We start from the raw sequence: 21844 nt of genomic DNA, 5'->3' as shown, positions 1-21844 counted from the left end.
GGGGACATAAGTTCCCTTATATAGTCCCTAACCCCAAGAAATTAGGGTTTCCCTGCCCAACACCTACTCGGCGAGTCAGTTTCTGGACTCGTCGAGTCCACTCAATAATTCCATGTGGATATCTCGGCTCGACTCGGCGAGTTGGACCCTCAACTTGTCGAGTCTCTCCGTAAATTTCCAAATTACAATACACAATAATATATCTGAAAATCCGGATGTTACACTGATACCTTACTACCTGTTTAGTGTATTTTGTCTTCTGCCTACTTGATTTGGTTTTCATTCCAAATGGGTTTCCTCTAATTTGAAGATGAGTGGTTTGGTTTAGTGGTTATGATAAAGATGTCCAAGAGGTCAGCTTTCATACATTTTTAACTCTCCACTACTGCAAAAGAGTTTCAATTACAGTACATAGTCTTCAGCAAAAGAGGGTAGATACGGTACTCACTATGTTTCTCCCTATAGACTTAGTACAACATTTTTCTTTACTGTATAAAGTTATTTTCTTTGCTTAAATGTATTTTTTTTCATACAATGGCTTCAAGGTTTTGATCAGCTTTTGAGAGTAAGTATTGTAAGTCCCTAATTTGCCTGTGTATCAATCAGACCCGTTTGACGGTGCGGAATTCCAATCAAACGGATGATGTCAGATCAAATAGAAGAGAAGGAGAAGAAGAATAATATGAATCTTCAATGTATTGAATAGATTGGAATGATGCTCCTTTACATGAGATTCAGACACACACATAAGCTCCTATGTTCTCTTCTGTTCATCCTCTCTACTCCTCACCCTAACACCTATATATATATATATATATATATATATATATATATATATATATATATATATATATATATATATATATATATATATATATATATATATATATATATATATATATATATATATATATATATATACAAGGGGAACATGGGCCGTAAATGGGTTTACGGCCATAAACCTGTTTACGGCCGTAAACACACTCGTAAACACGTATACGACCGTAAATACCAAGTTGTTTACGGTCCAAGACACAAAAATACATTTTTCTAGAAAAGTAAAGTATAAACCATATTTTTGACCCAACAATCTCCCCATTGGTTTATAGCTTTATTTTCTTAATTGACCCAACAAGCCCCCCCCCCCCCCTAAAAAGTAGCTGGCTTTTCTTGTTAATCTTCAATGGGAGCTTTGGCTTCAGCTTTAATCTTCGATGACTTCACAGCTTCAAGATGAACTTGATGAATCTTCAATGAATGACTTCATCTTACGCATTTGGGATTTTCTTCGGAATTTGACATTTAACATACATTGGGTGAGAAGGCTTCTTATAGAGATTCTTGAAAATTGGTGCTTTCAGCTTGAGATCTTCAGAGAGAACATCAGAGAGAACAAATCTTCTGGGGTTGAAGCAGCAGATTGATTGAGGAGGCTTCAATGCAATCCGTCATATAATCTTTAAGTGCAACTTCACCTTGCTTCTGGGGTTGAAAGATTGAATTTGAAAGAATAATCTTCATTTCTTGCTCCTTCGAATGAAAATTCTTCGATGATCACGGATGAAGCTTTGGCTCAGAAATTTTCGACACAATCTCCATGAGTCTTATCTATACCTGAAATCACTTTTTAATACAAAACAAAACTAAAAGAAAATTTAGCACACAAATTAAAACAAAACCAAAAATATTTTTGGATTTTGATTTTTCTGAACAAGAAATAAAACAGAAATAAAAATATTTTTGGATTTTGAGTTTTCTAATTTTTTGTTTGATTTTTGAATTTCTTTTTTTATTTTTTTATTTTTAACTTTTAACCTTAAATTTTGACTTTGACGCATTGAAGTTTGGAAATAAAATGAGTTCTAAAAATATTCCGGTCTATTTTGAAACTGGGTCGACCTTTTTCATCAATGCAGGGTACTCTCTCCCATGACATATCCTGCTTATCGCAAACAGAAGACGATGAAATATTAGAGTCATTAGAAGATTTGGGAGTTTTCACCTTTGGTACCCATCTATATTCGGGTTTAACCCATTTCTTGTTCGATCTGGTGGGTGCCTCAGCACTTGATTTGGAACTTGAAGCCGATTGTCGAGATGACTTTGACCTAACTGGTCTTGGCTTCACAGGAGCATCTCTTGAACTAGACTTCGGGGCCAACATTCCCTTCTTGTTCTTGGGAGTTGGATGCTTGGCCTTGGGAGTTGAATTCTTGGCCTTCATGACATTCCAGTCGGCATTGTCTGAACATGACCTTGAGGGGTTTCTTTTGAAAAATCTCCCTCTTGGCGCATTATGTCAGCCTTGTGCATAGTAGGGAACGTATGCGCGATTAGGACAATTTCTGGCAATGTGTCCAGGTGTTCCACAGTGAAAACAAGTCTTTTTCGTCACTGTGAAGTTATTTCTTCCTGCCCCTGGTGGCGTATCCTTGCCTTGTCTCTTGCTTTTCCCACACACACAGTTACAACAGGCACTCTGCTTCACTGGAATTGGTGGCCTGTATTTCTCAACGACAGGTTTGTTAGGAGTAACAGAATTCGAAGCAACAGATTCTGAGTTCAAGGAGTCATTGGCTTGTGTCTGATACTGATTTAAATAATGTGGTTGGCAATTTTGATGTTTGTGATGAAAAAGTTGAAAAACCACCAGTTTCACAATCTTGTCCATCTAATGTACCCTCGCTTGCCTCACAACCTAATTTTTGTACATGTTCTTGTGAGAGAATCAAGGGTGTTAGTATGGAAAACAAATCTGATCAATGTAGTACAAGTTATAACAATAACAAACAGATTTGTTTCAATTGTGGTGTTGGTGGCCATATAGCTAGAAATTGTCAAAATCGTATGTTTGTACATTTCAAATTTCCAAGAGGAGAGAACGAGTTCAAAGGAAGGTCTTTAACTAGAAAGTCCTCTAGAAATCGTTCCCGGAATGATGATTTTTCTGATTTTCTAATGTTTTTGATTTTTTTTTTTTGAGTTTTGGTTGCAAGCACATTCCATTAACACCATATTTTGATTTTTGGATTTTCTAATGTTTTTTTTGGAAGAAAAAAGAATTTAAAATTAAAAGAAATTGAGTTTTGGGGTTAAACCTGTTTACGGCCGTAAACACAGCCGTAAACACGTATACGGCTGTAAACACCAAGTTGTTTACGGTCCAAGACACAAAAATACATTTTTCTAGAAAAGTAAAGTATAAACCATATTTTTGACCCAACAAGTATTGATTATATATTTTCTTGAATAGCCTTGGGTCAAGGGAAAATGGGTTAATGCGTATGTTATGCAAATGTTTGAAGTAAATGATAATAAACCATTATAACAGGGAACAAAACATTCTAACTTTTTTTAATTACATGCATATATTATATTCTAATTGTCATTCGTGTGGAACTTTCCGATTTATCTGATCTACCACAGGAATTAGGTCTTAAAGTTGGGATAAAGCATAAGAAAATTAATGTTTCTAATTCTTGAGTAAGTCAAGTGATTTGTTGAAAAATCATTTATTACTAAAAATAGAAAATGGTTATAACAGGGGTCAAAATCGTCAAATTGGTCAGGTCTGTTTTAACTTTTGATAACGATAACGTTTTTAGTTTTTTTTTTTATATTTTTTATCTTGTTTCTTTTCATATGAACTATGACCTACTAAATTTGAATTTTACTGTCCAAAAATAGATAAAATTATGAAAATAGACTCTGCTTTGCATTTTCCAAACAAAACAGAAACTTTGTAATTTTCTCTGTTCCAACTTTTTCTCTTAATTTGCAACTGACTAATTAGGTTGTATGCAAGAAATATAAAAATGTGCTTAGCATTTTATTGATTTTTTATACAAATTTAAAATTTTCAACATGGTAATTGTTTTGTGAAAGACTACTGATATATTTTCATGTTGCAAGGAGCAAAGGCTATTAATGAGTTGGTAAAGAAGAAGTCAACTTTGGGAACTTGGTTTGAAATGCGAAAACAACTCAGGATTTTGGAAAGTTCATATGTATGTTGTTGCTGCTGGTATCAATCTACAAAATATATGAGGACCACTGAATGAATTTAGCTAGATAAAAAATGATTGTTATTTGTGTCCTGGTGCAGATCAACAACAGTTACCTATTGCTGTAATAGGTCGTTTTTTTCAAGTACAATACCCTAATAAAGTATAATCATAAAATACAATGTTGTAATATGAAGAAATTAGAGTACAATGCTACCATAAATTTATTATGGAAAGTACATTGTTATTCTTTGCATTTAGCCGCAAAGGAAAGCACATTGTGGAACAACATCTGTTAAACTTGGATGGAACTTGGAACATTTGTAAAACCCATAAAATTCGAGCCAAATTAAAACATTTTAATTCATTCAAAAACCATTAAGTTCATACATTTGTTTTCAAAATAGTTTAAACATCAGAGTATTCCCAAAACCATATCACATAAATCATAAAACATGAGGAGCGGTACGATCACGCCTTCGCCTTGCCATGTTCTCCTGAAGTACCTGAAACAAAACACTGAACTGTAATCCCGAAAGCTTAGTGAGTTATCCCCAAAATACCGACCACACGCAAACATACTCATAACATATCGCAAATAGAACAGTCATGCACATCGGGTCTACAGTGTGATTGGTTCGCCCGCACTGGGCCTTCAATCCACCTGGTCCACTCTCTGAGTCTACAGGATGACTGGTCCGCCCATACCGGGCCTTCAGTCGGCCTGGTCCACTCTCCGAGCCTCGGCACGTCTGGTCCGCCCTCTTGGGGCCTTCAGCCTATCCGGACCGCTCGCTGGGCCTTCGGAATATCCGGTCCGCCTTAGGTATGTTGGCCTACAACACAAAGCAAGACCCACCTCAACCCAACCCTCGTCAACCAATCGTATGCACAATAAACAATTAATCACATAACAATCCTTAACCAGACAAACAGTCTAACAGATCACATAGCATATCAGTAACATAGCAACCATCCTAAACTAGGATGTATCTAGCATATCAGTAACATAACAACCACCCTAAACCAGGATGTATCTAGCATATCAGTAACATAACAACCACCCTAAACCAGGATGTATCTAGCATATCAATAACATTGCAACATCCTAAACAGGATTCCGACCTAACCAGTCACTAGCATAACATTACCCATATACTGGGTACCGACCTTGACCAAGTCACTAACATAACACCATCCTAAATACCAGGATGCATATCTAGCAAAGCAATAACATAACAAACAATACCCGAATTTCCATCTGATAAAGGGCCGGCCTTGGTGCCGTAGACCCTATTGATATAGTGAGGAGAACTCACCTGCAATTGCCGACTGGAAAGATAAGACCAAGTTGCTCCGACCACCGACACGATCTTCACCACAGAACACTACCAAACAACCAATTCCATAAATACCTAAAATTACCAAAATACCCTTGGAAGTCAAACTGGTCAACTCTTGGTCAAATTCAAAGTCCTCAGTCAAAGTCAACCTTCCTGGTTGATTCTACTTGTCGAGTCACCCTGACGACTCGTCGAGTTCCTATACTCAGAAACTCCCATAATATGACTCAACTCGCCGAGTCGCCCCAAGACTCGTCAAGTCCAACGATCTCTGAGTCCCATCCTGCCCGACTCACTGAGTCGCCGAACGACTCACTTAATCCAAGACTTTAACCAAAAGAGGCTGGGGTCTGCGACCAGACTCGCCGAGTCCAAGGCAATCTTCAACAGACTCGCTGAGTTGTTCTTCCAACTCGTCGAGTCCATGCACATGTTCATACAACTCGTCGAGTACACCCATGTGACTCGCCAAGTCTCTCCAGTTCTTAATCCATTCAGAAGCTTTTCGAGCCATGCAGGGGCTCCAATCCATAGATCCACCCTTCTACAGTCTAAACCTCACATAAAGTTGCAAACTTTACGTGAAACGAAGGAGATATGGGTCCAAAACATACTATGTCTTGGGTTTTAGACAAAGGGGCTTCACCAACAACTCAAAGACTGAAGCTTTATGACATTCCAGGCCATCATGAGTCTAGATCTGGAGTAGCAACCCCCGATCTAACTCTAAATCCGAGACAGGCCTTAAAACAAGTTAAAGAACTCCTAAAACAACCACCAAGGATGAACCACAAAGGAGATAGCTTAAGATAAGGGCTCCTTACCTCAAAGATGTGTCTAAATCTGATGTAGATCCCAGATCTATACAAACCCCTTGATGCTAGCTTCCAATTTCTCAAGCTTCTTCCAACAATTTCCTCTTCCAAGTCCCAATCTCCTCAACAATGAAGCCTCACACGAAATTAGGGTTTTCTGGAACTCTTAGGGGGATTAGGAGGCTGGGGGAAGGATATAAAGTCCTTTAAATAGGGTGCAACCCTCGAGATTAGGGTTTTCTCTCTTTAGCACCAACTTGTTGAGTCCACCGCTGACTTGGCGAGTTAGCCACTTAAACCCGCGATCAATCCCGCTCTGACTCGACGAGTAGCATACCTACTCGCCGAGTAGCTTCCTTAATTTACACTTAGCACCCTCCAACTTTTTGCTTCCGAACATGGGATGTTACAACATTGCTGATGTTTCCAACCTACACAACGCGCATGATACCTTTTCTAGTTTAATATTAAATTTAAGTTTGCAAGGCTTTCTATATTTGAAAGATAGTGACTTATGTGGAATGCATAATTGAACATGTGGCATTGCAATTACATTTGCAAGCCACCGATGTGGGTGGTCTAACAGGCAATAGGCATACATGAGATTTTACCTTTTAATTTGTCCAAATTGCCAGTAACATTAGTTTTACCATTGGTAAATCCTATATGGCTTAATTTTTTGAAGCAAAATACAGAAAAACACGAACACAAGCTATTATTATTATACGTGTTGATTTTCTTTAAATGATGTGGCAATTGAGGTTAATGTGGCTAATCGTCACTGTATCTTCAAGTAACCTTTTCATGTCCCTGCTGCCTGTCTGCGTTTTACTGTCATAAGCATTTCATTATAATAGAAACTAGGTGAATGCTTGCGCGTTGCGCAAAATACAATTATAAATTTAAAATATATGTTGTTTAAATATAAATATGTCATAGTTAACTTTGATATAATAATTCTTATACTAATTTAGTATAAAATATTAATTATTTTGAATTATATGATCATATTAAATCTATTAAAACTATATAGGCTTAATCGTCTCAGTGGACTCTATCAACATGTTACTCATAAATAAAATTAAATAGAGTATATAAATTAATGTTATTATACTCGTTGTTATGATTAATTAGTTTAAAAAAATAGATTTTAAAAACTACATTTGATTAACTTTTTAATTTCTATTACTGTAGTTATTTAAAACATCAAATATTATTTTTGTTTTTAAAGGTAACAATATTACTTTTAACTATTATCGTTGTAAGATATTTATTTAGAAATTATTAATGTTTATAAAAATAGTTTTAGAAAATATTTTTAATTGATTTGGGATTACAATTTAGTTTTTACGTTTAACACTATAATTTATAATTTATAACTATTTACAAAATAGTCATTGGATTTTCTTTATGTTTAAATGAAAATTTTCATTTAAGTTAGTACTTTAACACTGTATTTAAATTATCAATCTAAGTATTTTATACAAATTATTCAAAAGTTGTGACTTTAAACTGACAATTTAAGAAATAACATATCAAAATTAAGTATAAGTATAATATGTTAATTTAATATTCAAGTTTAGTTAATTTTAGGATTACAATTAGCGTTGTACACCTACTTAACATTATTAACTAATGTATAATCATTATTAGAAATAAATTGAAAAGTAATGAGAGTTTCAAATACATGCGGTAAAAAAATATATCTTTCAGATTTACATGAAAATTTTAAAATATTCACGACTTTTACTTAGTTACTTTTTTGAAGCAGTACAAACCAAACGATAATATTTAACATATCTAATTACATATTATCTACATCACGATATATAACATATGATCGATAACATCTATCTAATCTAATATATGTTAACGATTAAAGCACAACATAGAACATTACTATTATATATATATATATATATATATATATATATATATATATATATATATATATATATATATATATATATTAAAGTTCTCAACAAAAGGAATAGTGAACTTACCATTTTTTTGGCAAAATTGGTCCCTGCACTTTGCTCCTCATTCTTTACCCATTTTGACCATTTTGGTCATTGCAATCAATATTTTTACACTTTTTAGGAACTTTTTAATTTTTAAAGTTTGGTCACAAAACTTAAACGGTTTGACAACTTCGATCCATTTTCTTATATATATTATAGTTCTCAAGAAAAAGAATAGTGAACTTACCATTTTTGGCAGAATTGGTCCCTACACTTTGCTCCTCATTCTTTACCCATTTTGTCACTTTTGGTCATTGCAATCAATATTTTTACACTTTTTAGGAACCTTTTAATATTTAAAGTTTGACCACAAAACTTTAACGGTTTGAAAACTTTGATCCATTTTCTAAAAAGTTGCTAATTCTCACCCTTTAATTCTTTAGCCGTTTTGACACTTCTGATCCTTGCAGTCAAAACTTTTATATTTTTTCATAAAAACATGAAAAAAATGGTCTGGGGCAAAACCCGGGCTATTCATCTTTGCAGTTTCTACGTCTGTCATATTTATCGATTCGGATACAACATTGAAAGCTTCTGGCCCCCGCGTAGCGGGGGTAACCTTTCTAGTTTGTATTAAACGAATCCAAAACCATATATATATATATATATATATATAATTAGTATATAACAAACTTACAAATTAAAAGCTATAACATAAAAATATATCTCGAAAAGTGGTCATAAGATCTCAAACAAACACAAAAACCTTTAACTAAACTTGTTTTCTTTATGAAGTTTGTATGTGATTTATATGCATGTCTACCCAAAAAAAAGATTGATCCTTTTATAGTAGACATTTCATTAAGTGCTTATTAATCATAATATAAGTTATGAAATCTTTGAGTGCTAAATCATTATTAGGAATACTTTTGAGTTGTATTTGTTAAAGATGGGGGTTTCAAATGAATATGGTTTAAGCAAAATGCTTCGATATAATCTTCGGAGTTTCAAATGCATGAGGTTCAATGAAAAATGCTAGCTTTATAAGATACTAAACGAATATCTGCGTGTTGTGCGAAATAAAATTATACAGTTAAATTTTCGGTAATCATACGTTATTGCAAATATTTATGTCATTTTTATTAACTATAAAATAATAATAATTACATTTAGTTGATGAAAAATTATAATTAATTTGAACAATAAATAATATAACACTTATTAAAATCAAATCATTTAACGGTCTTTGCTCACACTTTACATATGTACTAGGCGAATGACCGCGCGTTGCGCAGTGAGATAATTATGTAGTTTAATATGATTATATATGGTTTAATGTACTGTGAATAAGCCATACAAAACTTGTATGCGATTAAATAGCATGCATATTTTTTGATTTACAGATTTTTTATCATAATAAATAATGAAATTTTTTTACTATTATTTTAAAATTTTAAATGTAATTTTTATGTACACATTAGTATCTAATGTAATTAGTTGATGATTGATTAGATATGGATTCTTATATGTGGTCGTCTATTTATGTTGAACCTCATAAAAATACATATTTAACGACTTTTGTTAGTTTTACTATTGAATAGAAAATGGTGCTGTATTTTAAGTAAATATAAAAAATCTCATTCTCAATCTATTTTAAGATAGTGACATATTTTAAGTTAATATAAAAAATCATATTCTAGAACTAATGAAAAGAAAAAAGGGAGCCAAAATTTTTAACTATAATAAAGTTGATTCCAATTAAAAAGTGTTCAATCGAAGATAATATCATTCAATAAACATCATAAGATATTACGTTATATTCAAATTACAGACATCATTTTTGGAAGAGTCATTCAAAATATATGAGACTATAGTGCCTAATACAACAATGTAATAACCAAATGACCCTAACATATTTTAAATGAAATATAATTATAATATATTTATCTATGCAACTAAATTTCTGTACAACATGTGGGATTCGTCTACTATATGGTATTCTTCTAATATATTATATTATAGTATAAACATTATATTTGGAAAACCACTTTGAGTTATATTGTAGTTTATAACATTAAATTTGTGATGGGCTGTATTTGACACACATTTGTTTATTTATATCTATATTATATATTTAAAACAAATCTTATATAAACATCTAACCTAAATATTCATCTTCAAGTTTTCTTTCTTCGCCACGTAAACAAACTTTTGTTATAAAGCCAAAAATGGAATAAAAGACACTTAATTGTATGATCATGATATATTGTATTTTGATTGGGGCTTGTACAAAACATGCATGAGCATATATTATTAATTTATCTCTTGTTTTGGGTAATTCGAATAAGATAGCTTCAAATCCAACGTATCAAACGGATTACCCATTTACTAAAGTCTAAAACCCAAAAACTCAAACATGTTTTAGTATCATACAAATGCATGAGGTTTTAGCAAATTATTATCTCATATGAATTACCATTGATTATGTGTGATTAATTATTAAGAAGGTGAAAAGGTTTAGGGGTTTCAAATACATGAGGTTTTAGCAAATTATTATGGGGGGTTTCAAATGCATGACAATCAAGGGAAAATGCAAGCTTTATAAGTATGTACTAGACGAATTGTCGCGCGTTGCGCAGCGAAGATTAAAAATATATTGTTAAAATATTGAAAAATATATGTTTAAAATGGTTATATTATTGACATTAACTTTGAGATAATTGTTTTACACTAATATATATATATATATATATATATATATATATATATATATATATATATATATATGTAATCTCTATTATTTTGAACAATAATATTCATTGATATCAACCCACATACCTCATTAATAGAATTAAATATAATTACCTAATTTGTTTTAAACTGATAAAATACGAATTTTACTGTTATTGGAAGATTATCCTTACCAAAACAAAAGATAATTTCAAATCTTTTAAATAATAGTTTCTTTATGTGATAAATATGGATTATTTAAATTATTTAGTAATTATCTTGTTACTAAAATTGGATTAGGTCAAATATAGATAATCATAAAATTAATTGTTTAATTTATATTATTTGTTATTTGATCCCTTGTGTTTTGAAAAGTTCAAAACTTGTCCATGTAATTTGGTTTTATTATTTATAATTATTGCTTATTAATTTTAAAACCACTTATTATTATTAATAAGTGAAAGAAACTTTTTAAAAAACACATATTATTATAATTAAAATGTTAAATATATACTAAAATATAAAGTGATAAAATAGACAATTTGCATTTTTAAAAAGGCTTACATGGATAATATGGATAATATGACATATCCATGATTTTTAATTAATTATTATTTTGAAGCAACATGAACATACAAACATGTATACAATAGTTAATTAAATATTATATATATCACCATCCATAACATATGATCGATAACATGAATCTAATCTAATTTATATTAAAATTTCAACCACAACATACAATGATATTCTTAAAAAAATACTTAAATCAAGAATATACAAAAAAATAATATATAACAAACTTAAAACTTAAAAACTTCAACATAATAACATAGCTCGAGAAATTGTTCAAAGCCTCAAACCAACACAAAAAACTTTAAACTTGTTTTCTTTGTGAATTTTGTATGTGATTTGTATTTGTGTGTCTACTAAAAAAGATTGACATTTTTATAGTAGAGTATTCATTAATTGTTTATTAAATATATTATATAAGTTATAAAACCTTTGAATTGTTAATCATTATTAAGAGACTTTTGAGTGATATTCATTAAAATATGAGGTTTCAAATGCATGAGGTGTTTGTAAATTTTTATGGGGGTTTCAAATGCATGAGGTTTAAGGAAAAATGCTAGCTTTATAAGTATGTATGATATAATTAGTTGTGGTGACTTAGTAAGACATATGAAATATATATAGAATAAATTATTGACCCATATTTAAATTATTGCACTACTCTAGGGCATGATGCATAACTTTATATTTTCATCGAAGGATTATTCGGGCATGGAACCCTCGTTAAGAAAGTTCTCTTTCCAGAGAAAAAAAAAGTATAATACTCACTATTGTAATTAACTATTGTTATAATTTATTAAATTTTAAATTTTTTTTGATGATGTTTTAATTTCATCATTAATATTATTTAAACTATCAACCACTGTTTGTAATGTAACATAATTAATTTTATAATTTAGTATTATTTTTAACTATTATTATTATTATTATTATTGTAAATTACTTTATAAAAAACTTAATTCAATTTTAGTTTTTGTATTTATCATATTTAGTAATTTCCTTTCAACTATTTTAAAAACATATGTTGGATTTTTATTACTTTAGTTTTTAAACTTTACATTTTATTTTTAAGTTTGTTTGATATATTAATTTAGGTTATGCATTTAACACTATATTGAAGTCAACGAATTTAGTATATCATATTGATAATTCAAGAAATCTTCAACTTATGATAATATTTATAATTAACAACATATTTAAGTTAATAAATTAAATATATTATGTGGAAATATGAAGAGTTAGGAGTTTCAAAATGATGTGGTAAATGACAAAATGCCTCATGAATTATTTAAATTATCAACCACTATTGTAATGTAGTATCTAATATTTTCCATTTAATTATTTTAAAAAATATACATTGAATTTTCAAAACTTTATTTGGTATTTTAATTTAGGTTTTAATTTTTACACTATATTTTTAAGTTTATTTAATATATTAATTTAGGTTATGTATTTAACATTATATTGAAGTCAACAAACGTAGTATATCATATTGATAATTCAAGATGTCTTTCATTTATGATAATGTTTATAAGAACCAACATATTTAAGTTAATAAATTAAGTAAATTATATGGAAATATGAAGAGTTGGAAGTTTCAAATTGATGTGGTGAAAGGAAAAATATTTCCCTTATAACATAGTATGATGTTATTTTTAATTATTATTATAAATTAATTTTAAAACAACTTCATTGAGTTTTAGTAATTATAAAAAATAGTTTTTGGACATCTTTTAGTTAATTCGACTTTTAGATTTAAGATTTTTATATTTATCGTATCTAATATTTTCCTTTTTATTTTAAGAAAAATATATGTTGAATTTTTAAAACTTTATTTGATATTTTAGTTTAGGTTTTAATTTTTACACTATATTTTTAAGTTTATTTAATATATTAATTTAGCTTATGTATTTAACACTATATTGAAGTCAACAAAATTAGTATATCATATTGATAATTCAAGATGTCTTTCATTTATGATAATGTTTATAAGTAACAACATAGTTAAGTTAATAAATTAAGTAAATTATATGGAAATATGAAGAGTTGGGAGTTTCAAATTGATGTGGTGAAAGAAAAAATGTTTCTTTTATAGTATAGTACTAGGCGAATGCCCGCGCGTTGCGCAGAAACACTTATATAGTTGAAGTCTTTACAAATATATGTTTTTTAAATATAACAATAACATTGTTGTTAAATTTGATATAATAATTCGTATACTAAATTGATATAATATATTGATTATTTTGAATTATATGATAATATATACATCTAATATAACTGCATAATCTTAATCGTTTGAACGACTTCTACCCGCGAGTTACACATGATTAATATGGTTTAAAGTTATTTATAGTTGTTGTTATTGTTAATTATTTTTTTAAAATTTATTTGCTTAATGTTTTAATTTTTATCATTATAATTATTTAAAACAGCAAACGTTATTTTTTGATTTTAAACGTAACAATATAATCATTTATATAGAGTCATTTTTAACTATTCTTATTGTAAGTTATTTTAAGCTACTTATTTGAAAACTTTTAACGATTATAAAAATATCTTTAGGAAATATTTTAGTTAAATTGAGATTACAATTTAGTTTTTGCATTTATCACTTTTAACTATTTACAAAATATTATTTGGTTTTTTAAGTGGAACTAAAATTTATATTTAAGTTGACACTTTAATGTTATATTTAAATTAACAATTTAAGTATTTTGTTCAAATTATTCAAAAGTTGTAGCTTTAAACTGATAATGATTTACATACAACAATATTTTAAATCTAATAAATTAAGTATAATATGTTAAAAGTTAAAGACATAACTTTATAAGTAGAAGTAAATATATTATTTTAAAATTGAAATTTAGTTTATTTATGATTAGACTTTAGGCTTGATATTTATTTAACCTTATTAACCAACTTATAATTATTATTAAAAAGAAAATAAAAAGTCATGGGAGTTTCAAATGAATGTGGTGAAGAAAAAATGCATGAGAGTTTCAAATGAATGTGATGAAAGGAAAAATGTTTCCTTTATAATATAGTATGATATAGATAAATTAGTAACCATTTCATCCCCATAATAGAATTTAACTAGCATAGGATTTACAACTAGACTCAACTGGAGTTCGATAAAATTAAAAGGGTAAAATCTAATGTATGTCTTTTATTTACAACTGGACTTCAATAAAATTAAAAGGGTAAAATGTAATGTATGTCTTTTACATTTTAGTTTAGAGATTTTTTCTATAAGAGGCCCATAACAGCTTGTACTTTTTTTTTCTCGTCAATTTGGCTATGCTTATAGATGACAACTGTCAATGGTTTTTTAAGCTTTTGAGTCTATACATGTAAATCATGTTGCTTTAAAATTGGCATATAGGAAAAATAATTAACAAAAAACTCATTTCACCCGCACAAACCTCAAACCTATGTTCTTTATTTAGGCTAGTAACATAAGCACCGCCCCTATTACAATGTAATACATGCAGATCAGATCATCCATAGCTAACTACCATTACAAGCAATAAAAAGTTCTGGCAACAAATACATCATTGCTACCCAAGTCAAATGTAGATAAGCCATTTTGAGGGAATTGATCACTAAATACTTGAATATGAATACAGGTTGTGAAGTATGTAACAACTTATAAAATTGATGATTTGTCAAGTCACATGCCTAAAATCTATGATGCATGGAAACGTCAATAAGGGAGCCGTACCCGTATCTGAAACGTGGGGGAAACGGAAACTTGGGGGAAACGGCGGGAAACGTTTCCTGGACGTATCGGCAAATCCAGAAACGTTTCTGGTAAGTTTCCACAAAGTTTCCAAATGTTTTTTTTGTTTTGCATGGGCTTTTCAAGTAAAAAAAGGCTAATGGAGTAATGGGCTATAGTAATCAATAATACCCTACAACTACAACCCTAAACCGATCGCTACCTCCCTGGATTAATTCTAATCGCCCTCCTTGGTTAATTCCAATCGTTTACTCCCTGGTTAAGACTTTCAGGTAAACGGCCAGTCAACGAGGAAGAGATACTCCAAGAGAGGATTCACAGTTTTTTCTTTTTATAGTATCCTGTTGATTTTCAGGAAATTGCCTCTAGGAAATTGCTTAATTACGTTTTTGATTTCTGGGAAATTACCTAAATACGCTTTTAGTCCTTTAGATATTATATTAGAAAATTATATTTTCGTCATCCTATTGATTAATATTGAAATTATATCAGTAAACATTAAGTAATTTACACATGAAGCAGGAGGATGTTGTAATTATTTAATATATATACATGTTTTTTAATAGTTTTATATTGACGTATCTTTGTCGTATCCGTATCTTGAATTTTTGAGTTTTGCTGTTTCCCGTTTTCATTCCGTATCCGTTTCTCGTTGCCGTATCCGTTTCCGTGCAACTTAGCCTAAAATCATCTATTTATCATTACAAAGCAGGCATTAGTAGAATTTTGTACACGGTTGCTTTATTTAAGCACCATAAACAAAATTTCTTTCACTAACAATAGAACAAGTTTACAAAACTACATTGAAAGCTAAAACAAACCAAGACAAAAGAATTTTTCAGACACTAAAAAGAAGAAATATTATCAGATGCTTTTTGTGCTACTTCTCTGATGGAGAAAAGGTTCATTTTTATCTCTTTACAAAGCCGGCCTTCAACAAGTTGAACAGGCAACCACATTTTGGGCTCCACATCAACTGCATATGAAAGAGTTGTATGATACTGTTGGTCAAACCTCTTTTCATCAGTCAACTGCACCATTAATAAATACACATTTCATTTCAAAATCAAAACCATCATAAGGAAAGGAACTAAAAAGATATATGGAAAGGCCTGACCTGCTCAATAGACCACTTCCCTTCAAAGAGTGAAAAATCACCCTCAATCATTTTAAACTCTATATCACGCCTTTGACCACATGGAAGCCTTTCAAAATCTTTTTCATAACAATCAACAATGCCTTTAGCATTGAAAACCAAACCAAATGCCAGTTTTTGCTCCCCAATCTATGAAGATATAAAGTATGTTGCTTATATTGGTAAAAAGAGTAAAGTAGGTTGCTATATCCTGTCATTTGCCATAATAAATAAAACCATTCTAAAAAGTTACTCACCAGTCCTTCAACTCAAGAAAAAACGTAATGTGTTACCTAGGCTAGGACTATTAGTATCAACAACATCGTGTGTCCTGCTGACTAATTTAGTAATGATCCTATTTTGGGGTTTAGTGTTTACATATGGTTTGATCAAATCCAACGTAAAGGCCTTGATTAGAGTAAGAATATATACCAGGATCAAGCCAAAATTGGAGTTACCTGAAGAAGACGGGCAAAATTAATTTTTTTATCAAGCACCTGGCTTACAGCGAGACCAGGGATGAAGTCGGCCAGCCTATCATAATCGGTCAGGATGCCCCAAATGGTTTCGAGACTGGCCTCGACGGCTACCTTGGACCGGATTCTCCTTCGGTTTTTGCTTAATTTTTCTATCTTAACCTCAATATCATCAGCTCCAGTGGGAGGTGGTTCGGACACTTGTTGCAAGTCAGTATCGCTGCAATCGTTCAATGACTCGCCGGAATCTCCCTTGGAACAGGATGCAGCGAAAGGTACTGAAATTCGTGAAGTCGCTCCAAGGGGTATTGGTTTGTAACTGTAAATTGGAGGGTATTTGATTTTGGTGGATGAAAAAGCAGCAGCATAAATGGGGCTATAGACAACATCGGAAATGGTAACGGCAGCCTCCACCACGTTCACTGGATGGCAGCAGTCCAAAGTAATGGGTAACCCGCGTATCTGCATTCCCCCAGATAGTAACCATATGGATCGATTTTCTCATCTCCATTATCATATGGATGACTGGATGTAAATCAACCTCATAAACTAACGGAAGGAGTCTAGTCCACTACATCGTTCCTCACAGAATATTTACTTCAACCCCACATTATTATTATTATTATTATTATTATTATTATTATTATTATTATTATTATTATTATTATTACTACAGGTTTATAACCCGTGAAAATCACGGTTATAAAATTAATTAAATTTTTATAAAAAAAAAATTATAATTATTAATCAGTGATTTTAAATAAGTCATTTTAAATAAATTATTAATTAAGGGATATATCAAAATTTTATAGTTATTAAAACTTCAAATTTAACATATAATTAGAAAATATAAATTTGAATTTTGAAATAAGTTGTTTAATATATCTACATGACACATGACATAATATTAATAAGAAGTTGTATTAGAATGACACTTGACAAAAATAGATTAAAACTATTCATTTATTAGAATAGGGATTATTATTATTATTATTATTATTATTATTTTAATATAATATTACATTATTAAAATTATACAAAACAAAAATTAATTAATTACATAATTAAAATAAATATAATCTTTTTAAAAAATAAATAGTCTAATTAAAAATAAAAAAATTCAAAACTCTCGTGTAGTATTCCATAATGGCAACTTGTATTTGTACAAGTGGAGGAAGTAAATTGTTCATATTATACATACAAATAGTCTAACCATTATCTTTTATTTTCATATTATGTAAAATGACACAAACAGTCATTGCCTTATTTATTTTTGCCCTATCATTTGATCGTATCGGGTGTTTTATTATGTGGCATTTTCTTAAAGCACACCAAAAGCATGTTAAACATCCTTCTTTGTTGATTCTTTTGCTAACTTGAATAATTTTACTTTTCCATCTTGTAGATATGTGTAAAATTTGATAAATGTAGCATACTTTGAATATATCCTATTTCCAAGGTACTTGTTTATATGTGTATGATTTGATAAATGTAGCATACTCCGAGTATACCCCATCTCCAAGGTACCTGTTCAACATCCTTCCTTGTCGATTCTTGTGCTAGCTTGAACAGTTTTACTTTTTCATCTTGTGGATATGTGTATGATTTGACAAATGTAGCATACTCCGAATATATCTCATCTCCAAAGTAATACCCAAACTTGTATTTATTTCCATGCACAACATACGGTAAATTAGGTTCTTTACCCTGCAGAATGTCATTGAATATCAGTGAAACACCTAACACATTCATATCATTGTTTGACCCCACCATGCCAAAAGATGCATACCAAAACCATAGATTGTTTATAGTCGACATTTCATGATCACCTCGTATGATTTGACCTCGCCAAATCATACGTAAGAAGGTTATTATGGGTATTATTAGTTTTTGGTAATGTAGGAAGATTGCTACTACCAAAAGATTACATGATGAAATCTGTACATGATTTATCTCTTTCAACCCCACCAAAACAAAATGATGTTTCTGTTTCTTCCAATCCTAGTTTTTCAACCAACCCATATGACAAATGGATTTCACGTGCTAAAAAGATGAAAAAAATTATATAACTGGTTCCAAGGGTACATAAGCTTCAGAACCATTTGCAGGAGTGGACTAAATGGGCAAATAAGAAGGTATGCATATTGCACGTAGACTTGGTAAAGGCAGAGGAATTATTGATTTCATAGAGGCAAAAGCAGAAACACTTGGTGTGCATACTTATAAAAACATTGATTTCACCTCCCAATAGTAATTTTAATCCCAAAAAAATTACAAGTCTGTATACATGTATAGAGAATTCTTGATACTTTATCCAAAGAAACCATAGGGTTTAGGGTTTAGGGTTTAGGGATTAGGGTTTAGGGTTTAAGATTTAGGGTTTAGATATTGTGGGGTTTACCCAATATGCCAGAGTTAGGAATATCCAACCACTTGCTAACGGAAATAGCAGTGGCACCCACAAACATGGAGATTCCTAGTTGCCTAGGACGAAAACAACAAATAATGGGGTTAAAACCCATTTGCAATAAGATAAGAACCACTTTAAAAGGAAAGAACCTTAAGAAAACCGGGATTAAACCGACATGCAAAGCAATTTTTGAAGGAAAATTGCTAAACCGTTTGCCGTCAATTCCTTTTATTTTAAAGATATTCAAATAATATCTAAGAAACCTAAATCCAAAACAAATAGAATTAGATCCCTTAATTTCCACATTAAAGGATAAAAATCCAATTATTTGGGATAAACCGGACATCAAAAATCTTTAGGAAAAACCAAAAGATCAATAAATTGTTGTTTTTATCATAAAAAAGGAAACAACTAACCCAAAAGTAGTACAGTCTAAGGATGACGTACGCAAGCCCGTGTACCGACGGGCAAATATCCCACAACTTGCTAATAGAAACAACAGTGACACCCAACAAGGTGGAGATTCTTAGTTGCCTAGGAGTAAAACAACAAATAATGGGGAAAAACCCTTTTGCATTATTAAATCCACTTCAAAAGGTAAAAACCTTAAGGTTGCGTTTGTTTTGCAGAATGTTTTTAAAAGGAATGAAATCTGTCAAAGGAATTGGAATCTTGAGGAATTGGAATTTGATTGTACTAGAAACTTAAATGCGTTTGGTTGACATGGAATGAAATCTGTTTTCTGTTTTGTTTGTTGATTGCCAAAGGAATTGGAAAATGATTTTAGTAATTTGACAAAAATACACTTTGTAGTGATTTTTTTTGTGACTTATTCATATTTATAATAAACATAGCAAAAATTTATATAATTACAACATTTTTTTATTGAACTCTTCTATAAAATATAAATTAAAAAATAACTAACTTGTATTTCATCGAACACATAAAAATCATAAAAATATTTTTTAAAAACAAATAAACCAATTATATATAATATAAAGCAACAAATGTCATTCATTATTTCCAATCTAAAATTAAAAAAAGAAAAAAAAAGGTTAACCAAGCAATATTGAAAATAATGTCTGGATACCTAGTTCATAATCATATCACTCTTCCAACATGAACCTCACAAAATCCTCACGATCTTATCCTTCCAAATTCCAAAAACTTAACACGGTTTCCGGATCACACATTATTTTCCTACTTGCTTTGAACCTATCCAAGGCACTCAATGATTGCATCTTTGAAATTTCAGGAATCACCATCGAAGCTTTTTTTTTTTTACTTCTGTTTCTCCTAGTATTGCTTGATTCATGCTATTCGCTGTTTTTTCAAGTTTTTCTCAAAGAAGGTTAGCTGCAATAGTTATTCCCTTAATAACATCATCAACTTTTTTTCTCTTCTTTGAGCCTATGTTTGGAGAATCTTCATTTTCTGTGGTTTGTTCTTCAAAACCACCTTCTATTTGTTCAGATTGTTCTTCATTGTTTGCATCTTCTTCCATTTGGGCAAAATCCTTGGCTTTATTCCCTTGAGCTCTATCCTTCCCAAAGATGATACATAAATCCTCGTAATGAGGAAATATCTTATTTCTCCATTTTCCTGCCTCTTTATGAACCTATTTTGTATCATAAAAGGTTAGCACATTAAATTATAATATAAAATAATTAAGAAGTAACAAATATATAAAAAAATTTAATAATATACCTGTATGTAAGAATCCCAAACCGCTGGTTCAGCTATTACAGAATGAGTGGAGCTATCATAGCCAAAACCACTAGTGTTCGTACCATTCACCATATCATAAACGACTTGTCAATCTTTTTTCATGGTTTTGATCCTTGACTCAATGTGGGGTTTACCCAATATGCCAGAGTTAGGAATTTTTTTCCTTCAATGCAGTTTCTAGATATTGTAAGTATCCAGATTTAAAACCATTATCAGCTTTAAAACCTCCAATGTTCACCATATTTACCAATGCTTCCACAAGCTTGGCATCTTCGGTTATTGTCCAGTTGCGATAGTTTCTGCCTTTTTCCACCACACCTACAATTATAAACAAAAAAATTAGACGAAACAATGAATGCAATAAAAAAATACCCAACCATATATATAACAAATATAACTAGACATAACAAATTAAAGTTCATTATTAAAAATAACAAATGTGGCACAAATTCGTTCATAGTAAATGATAAACAAAACAAAAGGAGGAAGGATCAATGTGTAGTATTCCAAGAATCAAACATAGTTTGCGCTAAGTTGTTTCTAAATGTAGTCCACTCGGTTGATACACCCACATAAGTGATATGATCATCGTCTCCACCGCCGACATCTCCGGTTCCCTCGTCTACTTCAAATCGGTTCTCAATTGGATCAATTGTCATTTCCTTCCTTATATAATTATGAAGAAGACAACATGCCATTATAATCTTATTTTTTAGATCAATTGGATAATATGAGTTATCCCTTAAAATTTCCCATCTTGCCTTCAAAATACAAAAACATCTTTCTATAACATTTCTCGCAGATGAATGTCTCATGTTAAATAATTCTTTAGGTGTAGTTGGTTGGTGTCCAGCACGCCAATCATTCAAATGATATCTTTGACATCTATATGGGGCTAAGAAACCTTCACCATTTGTATAACCA

The 21844-nt window shown here is 30.6% G+C and overlaps 1 protein-coding gene across 1 annotated transcript; it reads right to left on the bottom strand.

Annotated features, from left to right (window-relative positions):
* Nucleotides 1–15911: 15911 nt before the first annotated feature.
* LOC111908763 (uncharacterized) lies at nucleotides 15912–17318 on the bottom strand. Its single transcript, XM_023904571.3, has 3 exons — nucleotides 16765–17318; nucleotides 16289–16456; nucleotides 15912–16202 (listed from the first exon to the last, which is right to left on the bottom strand). The coding sequence occupies exons 1-3, from the start codon at nucleotides 17248–17250 to the stop codon at nucleotides 16017–16019; spliced, it is 840 nt and encodes a 279-aa protein (XP_023760339.1). The 5' UTR covers nucleotides 17251–17318; the 3' UTR covers nucleotides 15912–16016.
* Between the last annotated feature and the right edge of the window lie 4526 nt (nucleotides 17319–21844).

Source organism: Lactuca sativa, chromosome 9 (genome assembly GCF_002870075.4).
Source record: "Lactuca sativa cultivar Salinas chromosome 9, Lsat_Salinas_v11, whole genome shotgun sequence".
NCBI lineage: Eukaryota > Viridiplantae > Streptophyta > Magnoliopsida > Asterales > Asteraceae > Lactuca > Lactuca sativa.
Note: the sequence above shows the minus strand (reverse complement) of the source record. Positions and strands in the feature narration are given on the sequence as shown.

Coding starts and splice junctions, on each gene's coding strand:
- LOC111908763 (XM_023904571.3), bottom strand. CDS start 17,250: ATGCAGATACGCGGGTTACCCATTACTTTGGACTGCTGCCATCCAGTG. Junction 16,457..16,764: donor ATTTTGCCCGTCTTCTTCAG/GTAACTCCAATT, acceptor ATATCTTCATAG/ATTGGGGAGCAAAAACTGGC. Junction 16,203..16,288: donor GGAAGTGGTCTATTGAGCAG/GTCAGGCCTTTC, acceptor TTAATGGTGCAG/TTGACTGATGAAAAGAGGTT.